This window comes from Olea europaea, chromosome 11 (assembly GCF_002742605.1).
Source record: "Olea europaea var. sylvestris chromosome 11, O_europaea_v1, whole genome shotgun sequence".
In the NCBI taxonomy this organism is placed as follows: Eukaryota; Viridiplantae; Streptophyta; class Magnoliopsida; order Lamiales; family Oleaceae; genus Olea; species Olea europaea.
Genome location: NC_036247.1, coordinates 23,223,822 through 23,232,067, shown reverse-complemented (window position 1 = coordinate 23,232,067; position 8,246 = coordinate 23,223,822). Strand labels below are relative to the sequence as shown.

The 8,246-nt window shown below is 37.4% G+C and overlaps 1 protein-coding gene across 1 annotated transcript; it reads right to left on the bottom strand.

Moving 5' to 3' along the window:
* Positions 1 to 2,480: 2,480 nt before the first annotated feature.
* On the bottom strand, positions 2,481 to 8,244 carry LOC111404600 (putative disease resistance protein At3g14460; the record flags this gene model as incomplete). Its single annotated transcript, XM_023033386.1, has 3 exons — positions 2,481 to 2,582; positions 3,015 to 3,122; positions 4,528 to 8,244. A coding segment is annotated over one exon (3,702 nt), but the record flags the coding sequence as incomplete, so codon positions are not given.
* Positions 8,245 to 8,246: the final 2 nt, after the last annotated feature.

The window sequence follows — 8,246 nt, the reverse complement described above, 5'->3', positions numbered from 1 at the left end:
GGGTGTGTCGTTGGATTTCGTGACTGGATGGATCGCCGCCATGGAGGGCTAGTGTCACCTGTATTGCGAATGAATGGATTGTCGTAAGGGACGCCGACAGAGAGGAGACGGTTGATTTTGAGAAAGATAGGTTACACGATAGCAATTTTTTTTGGAATTTGATGAAGATACCACTTGGAGTTATTAGACAGTTGTGTTTGAGTAGTGCATTGGGTCGATCATCAGACAGTCGTGTTCAGTTTGATTGTTGACCCAAGTTTAGCCTCGATACCACTTTAATGTAGAATAGATTTGGGGGGGATAGGAAAGAAGGGGAAAAGAAGCAAGAAAGGGAGGAGAAGAAGAAACAGAGCAACAACACCAGGAAGGAAGAAGAACTCAGGGGAGAGGGAGAAAGAATAAAACTTGTGCATCAAGCATATCACTCATTTCATTCCATCATCGTCCCTACAAATTACAGTACACATCCATATATATATGTAGACAAACGTGAGCAAACCTAAAGCATAAAACGGCCATGGGCCAGCCCATAAATACAACCCAATTAAACTAATATAAAATAAATAACACCCAAGTAAAGGCCCAAAATAGGTGATGTCCTCGTCACCTTAACTTAATCAATAGATAGTACAACACTCTCATCCTCTAAGGGCGAGGAGCACAAGTTTGACGCCACAATCCACCATGTTGAAATTTTATCTCCCGTGTAGTGTCGCATGAGAAGCCAAAGCATCAGCTCTCTTGATACCTTCTTGGAAGATATGTGAAACTCTAAAGTTCACGGTTGTATCAGATGAAGACATTGATTCCAAACAGCCCGGTACCTCCAAGGAACTTCAACCAAATGGTTTTCTAACAGCTGCACTACTTATGTTGAAGTCATAAATTTCCCTAGCATTTATTCATAGGAAAATTAGACGATAAGGTCATGTTTGGTACACAATATTGAATAAGACTGAACAATATTTTAACTTACCAAATGCATATATGGATCTACTAAATTACTGTCTTGTAACTAATTTCAGGTCAGAAAGAGACCTGCTCACTTGTAGACATACAATATGCATATAGACACTACTAAATATAAAAAATCTAATGTAAACTCTCATAACATTAATATATATACTTACTATAGTTTCGTAACATAAACATTAAACGAGTTTAAATTTATACCAATAAACTAAGTTTAATTAATAAGTTATCTCCATTATCTGAATAGTGGACATTGAGCTCTACAGGTTCCAAGACACAGACTTTGGAAACAAAAAAAAAAATTGTTGCAATTATAATCCAAGTATACGAACACGAGAAGAATCACATGGTGAAAGGAAGCATATGCAGTACTAGCACCAAAAAATTTACCGAACTTCTCCATCATCACCAAGTTCTGTCTCTTTATGCTCCTCAGGATTACTACTCCTATAAGAAAGCTTCCGATCCCTCCTGTGTCTCTTGTGTTGGCTCCCAGAATCTATGTCGGAAGTCAGCGAATTCTTCTCAACCTATCACATAAAATAAAATACACGTCTATTTAGAAAATTAGAATGAAAATACATAATTCACAAGGGTGAGAAACAACAAAACCTCCAGCTGATGATTACAATTCATAAAAATTAATCAAACCAGAAGACTCTTGTGAATATACAAAATCAATAGCACGGTACCTGCTTTGGTTTTTTTTTTTTTTTTTTTTTTTTTTTTTGTCTATGAGAGTTAAACCAGTCTTTCTCATCATTATCAAAAGAATCCCTAGGCCGCTTGTGATGTTTCTTATCCTTGCCTCTTCCTAACCATCTGTTCTCTTCAAAAGAGTGAGATTCACTTTCATCGCTCTCTTTTTCATTTTACATAAATCTCTCTCCCCTTTCTGTTTTCACCTCCTCTCTCTATTCTTCTTCTCCCTTTTCTACGGCTTCTCCTTCTCCTTTTCCTTTCTCTCTTTTTCCTTTTTGGCCTACAAAAAATAAGATTTTGTCCAGGCATTGAGTCTAGGCATTGAATGATCATTTCATTATTAAAATCCAAATATTGACATTATTTTTCCATTTGGAAACTCTTGGATTGCGCTTAGTGCACTGGATTGGACTAGGCTGTACAGGGAATTAAGGCATAACATTATTTAGAGGCATAGTACTCGATACTCGATAGTTTTAAGGGGTGGATTAAGTTGGGATAATATTTCCAAGTTTTATCACTTTAAAAGAACGCTATCTACATTATCATTTTTTTCCAGCCTAAACGCATCTCTTCCTCCCATATTTTGTTATTCGGTCAGCTTAAGAAAGATAGTAAAAATAACATTCTTTTGATTAAAAAACTAAAGAATATATCCACCTAATACATAGTATTATCCACTCTAATCCACTGTGCGAAACACAACCTAACTGTATAATTGAAGACAAATAGATAACATATTCTTCCAACACCAAAATGATAATGTTGAAAATTTCCTACAAGTGATTTCGTGGGGGGTTTTGAATGCCTTTTCCTCCTTCCGCTTCCCCTCCTCTTTTGACTTCTCATTTAGTTCTGTTATCACTTCATCAAAGATCTCCTGGAAAAAGCTTTCCTCCCCAGTGAACCTATCAACAGCATACAGATCAGATTGGCTGGCTGAAGCTTTAGGGAGGAAAATGGGAAGCTCGAAACAATAGAAGCAAATAAAGCAGATACACATTATTTTTAACTTACAATGCAACCTACATCTATGAAAATTTGAAGCAAATGTACAAAGATTGTACACACACGTCTCATCATTAATAATCACATTACAGGGAAAGAAAAGGAAAGACTGAAACAAATACAGAGAATTGTAACAATATTTTTGCTACAGATAACTATTGTAGAAATCCTTAAAATAATGGTTGAAATGTCAACAAGTGATTTGAAATTCTCCCACCTTGAAGATGCAGTAATTTCTTGCTTAATATCAAAAAACATATATATTAAAGGTAAAATAATTTAATTCATGAAAGGTATCATTTGTATTGATGATCGCAAACAGCTTAATATACCTTTGAAGAATACAAAAAATCATATAAATCGTCTGCAAGTTGTTTACGCTTTTTAGCTTCTTTTTCCTCTTTCTTCTTGGCTCCTTCTAGCAACCCATCAAATATAAGCTGTTCCAAGGCAATGCATGCATTAGATTTACAAAGACGCAAACAATGAAGGTCAAAAATGAAGAAGTAGGAATATATACAAGGCAAGCCGAAAATTGACCAGGTTCAGATTATGAGTAATTCAAGGACTAGTTTATATATAAATTTAATTTAAGACAGTATCAAATTAAATCATTCAACAACTGCATCAAATTGCCAAATGGAAAGTAGCTCATATGCCAAGAGGTACAAAATTCACTAAAGACGGCTATCCAAGCATTACAGGAACGCCAAGCAGGAAGAACTGGAAAGGAACCCTACTGGGCTTCCTTGCTCAACAGTAAAGATTGATGGGATTTTAACATTTATATCTGGTGTAGAGGTTCTTACCATCGTTTTACCGTCTACATCGCTCAGTATGAAGAGTAATGTAGAGGTTCTTCTCATCGTCTTACCTTCTATAGACGTCTTAGCGTTTTAAATGCATGCTTTCATGTTCACAATCTTTCATAGAGATATAGGATGTTCACGTGAGATGATAGATTTAATTACATCGAGAGATGCCTTTAATTAATTTAGAAACATTGATCGACAAGAATGTACACATATTATCATGTTATTTAATTGCATTGAAAAGGATCAATAAGGGAGATTCGTGGTCCTAGTAACATCCAATCTAAATTTACAAAAGCCTTATAAATTGCTCACTAGAATATTTAGTTTAATTAGATTCATTATTATAAATTCTTCAAACAATTTTGGCCATTCGATTAAAGTTAGGATTAATTGACCCTAGACTATGTACGTGGTCCTCCTGGGAACGATATCCTACTTATCATTTTATTACTTATTCACAATACCGTTCACTTGCGAAAAATCAAACGATCAATGCGCAAATGTAGAACGTAAATCAAAGAAAAAACTTACTTGAAGGTCTAATAGAAATGGTGTAAGATCTCCCAATCTACGAGTACGGTTTTGAAAAAATGCACAGAGCACATAAAACTCAAAAAATGCATAAACATACAATAAGTCGAATCAACGCATTTCCAGTTTCCTAAAGCAGATTGAAGCAAAATATTAATAGTTTAACCACATATTCAATTCAAGTTGAAGGTAACTAATTGAACAAACAACTATCACTCCCATTTATCTCCTTGATAGAAATTTACTGTTAATACAACACATAAAATGTGAGAAGAGAGGCTGATGTTAGAGCCATAGCCAATCAATTACTTGATTGTTGGTACAGTGGCTCAGATATTGATTTATACTATAGAGCACAAGCACACATATAAGATACAGAGTCGCATGACCACTTGAATAGCTGTTACAGAAAGTATAAATTCACAATTTGTTGCAGAAAATTCCGGAAATATCGGAAATTGTTCTACACAACTCATAGGTTAAAAATTGAATCTGTTACCTCGTGCAATTACATTTATGGACATGGATTATAGATGGAACGGTCATCGATTTCCACTTGAGGAATGTCGGCGATGATGGGCCAGTAGTCTCCTTTGTTCTTCAAACATCGTTTCTTAAGAAGTGGGCAGTCTTTAATCATAAGAACCGAGAGCTTTTTAAGCTGGTCATCCATAGGTAACGCCTCAAGCTTAGGGCATTTTGCGATGAATAAAAATCGAAGAGAGGTGAGCTTTTGGAAGCCCTTTGATAGGGTTTCCAGATTCGGCAGATCATTCAACATCAACTCAAATAGAGATGGAGGAAGCACACAGTGTTCTTCGTCACGATTGTTAGCGAAGGAAATCAGCTCTGGACATCCACCAAAACCAAAGGAATTAAGAGAGGTGAGTTTGTGTAGGCCCCACTCCCCCAGGGGCTTTAGTTTCCCGCACCTTGTGACCCCCAGCTCAGACAGAATTGGGGGAATATTCTCTTGGGGAAAGAGTTCCATTAATGAAGCACAATTATACGCACCCAACTCGGAAAGGGATGAAAGTAGATCCATCCGATCGGGTAAGGACTTGAGATGTTGACAGTTAGCTATCCGAATAACTTTTAAATTTGGTGTGGGCAAGCCTCCATGGGGAAACGACTCCAGACCATCACAAAACCATAAGTCTAGTTCAGTGAGACTTTGGTAACTGTGGCCAGAGCCTAGCAAATTTGTCAAATTCAAATTCAGCCAATGACCAATCCCCAGGATAATGAGCGAGGTGCAGCAATCCTGTAGCATCATCATCATCTTTAATGATGGACACATTCTGATTTCCAACCGCTCAAGACAAGTCATTTTATCAGGCAACAATTCCAGAGCGTCACAGTCTTCTATCTCAAGCCTCCTAAGACCCGGAAGAACATCAATCTCTTGAAGGGACAATAGCTGAGAACAACTTCTAACACACACTTTCCATAGATTAACTAGGTTTCGTATGCTATTATCACTTGGCCATAGAGTCACAAGGTCGTCACATCCGTCAACTACAAAATCTTCAAGTGTAAAAGGAAACTGTACAAATGCTTTGATAACAGAAGTTAATCCGAAAATTTTTTTCAATTCGATTTTGGCTAACGATTCCAAATTCTTCATATGATTTAGCACCACCTCATTACACTCTGTAGCTCTTAATTCACGAAGGGATGGCAGTAAGAGATCTGGAACCCTGACCAACTTTGAACAACCTTTTATCTTCAATTCGCATAGCAAAGGAAGTTTGATAACACCTTCTATTCCATGCCATTCCTCCCAGTTAGACATATCCTCAAAAGTCAGACTAATGAGTGATGGGAAAGGTAATTCTCCATGGCCTCTATTTCCATAAAATTCAGCTCCAATCACTTGTACTTTATCAATGCCACGAATGCTCAAGTCTCTTAGCAAAGGTAGTTGCCCTAATGGTGGCAAAGCTGTGCAATTTTTGCAAAAACTGAAACTTATCTTTGCTAACTTAAAGAATGCTGAATCTCCAATCCAATTAGAGAAACTTTCACCCCCGAAATACTTAATCTCAAGTGTTGATAAATTTTCATGGGGCTTTAATGCATTAAGCAACTCCAATTCAAAAAATTTATTCCGGGAATCATCATAGTCTTCGCTCCATGCCAACCTTATTTCGTTAAGGCTAGGTTTATCTGATAGGTTCGCATCCATTGCATCTTGAACATTCGCAACATTTTGCAATTCCTCAATAGAAATATCACCCCGTAGAAATGATAAATTGCCCAAGTCCTTTAACCTCATTCCGTTAGTTTTACTTGCAGTCATCTTAGTTAATGTTCGCAAACTTGCTAGTTGAGCAATTCCCTGAGGCATTTCATGTAATTCAGGAGTAGAAGCAATGTCCAGATGCCGAAGATTAATAAGATTTTCCATGCTTATAGGTAATTTGGTAAGATTACAACAACCTCTTAGAATCAACACTTGTAAGTTGATGAGGGTGCTCATAGATTCAGGCAACCACTTCAGTAACGTTTGAGCCAGGCCTAGGTATCGTAAATGTCTTAAATCACCAATAGAATCTGGTAAATCATATATCGAATAACCATTCAACGATAGCACTCTTAAGCAGGACAATTTTGGTAATAGGTGATGCAAAATTTTATGGGATAAGAAACCTTCACTATCTGGGCTATAATACGTCTCAACAGATAGTGGCAAAAATGTTCTCAATTTTTGTACTTTGTCAAGAATATTAAATCTATGGTAAGTTTCGTACTCACGCCGCATGAATGACAAGTGACGGACCTTTTCAGAAATCGTTCTAGGAAGATTTTCCTTCAACTTATCATCCATCCTCAAACATTTATCCCCAGCAACAGACATAGCTAGATCATTAAAGAGGTCGTGCATCACAAAACGTGAAGCATTGGCACTTGATTTCTGGAAGAAAGATCTAGCCAACAGTTCATTAAAATAATGACTACCTACTTCTTCAATTAACATATCTTTCTTCGATTCTTGCACAAGACCTTCCGCCATCCACAAGTGCACTAGATGGAACTTTTCGAACTCATAATCCTTGGGAAAGAGAGCACAGTAAGCAAAGCATCTTTTCAATTGCGGAGGAAGATAAAAATAACTCAGTTTTAGAACAGGAAGAATTTCACTCTTTTCTTCAGCCATCCAAATCTCACTTTTCAACACCTCTTCCCATTCTTCAGGGCCAACTGCCATGCGAAGAAGCCCCCCAAGTGCCTTTACTGCCAGGGGCAAGTATTTACATCTTCTTACCATAGACTTACCAATCTCTATTAAACCTGGACATGCGTCAAAAGTTTTAGATCCAAATGCATGTTGAGCTAACAATGACAAAGCATCGGCCTCTGATAACAGATTCAGATGGTATGCTGGAATTTTGGACATGACTTTAGCCACTCCTTCTTGTCGAGTTGTAATGATGATTTTGCTTCCAGGTTTTCCAGCAAGAAAAGGACGGCGTAGGATGTCCCAATCTCCATAATTTTCATTCCAAATATCATCTAAAACTACTAGAAACTTCTTGTCTGAAAGGTTTTCCTTTAGTTTGACCTGAAGCTTGTCAAAATTTTCAGAATCGCACCTTCCACCAGAAGAAACTTCCTCAAGAATGGCTTTTGTTACACTTACAGCATTAAAATCATCTGATACGCAAGCCCATGCCTTCAGATCAAACTTGTCCTTCAATCTTTCATCATTGTACACAAGTTGGACAAGAGTTGTTTTGCCGACACCTCCCATGCCCACAATTGGAATCACAGATATTGAATTATCATTTGATTCATCATCAAATAAGATTTCGATTATTTTCTCTTTGTCCTCCTCTCTTCCATAAACTTCCGCTTCTACCACAAGCGAAGTTGTTGGCAATCTTTCATAAGGCCTCCCCCTCACAGTCTCCACCAAATTGAGCATTTTTATCTGTTCGGATAGAGCTTCCAACCGGCTACTGATCTCTTTTAGCTTGGAAGTAATCCCGCGCTCAAACATGAAATCACTGTGAGAAAGATTAGTACAACAAGTGGGGATAAGCTTTTTTACCTTACTGTTGCTGCCTTTGTTTTTTCTTATTTTGCGCAGCGATGCTTCAGTATTCAACTCATCCACCAAGTCTTCAAGATCATAAGCCAAATCTTCCAGATCGTTCAGCCACAGCTTCACAGCTCTGTTTGCTGTTTGCTTGTTTTCAGCATCAGTAAGCACGG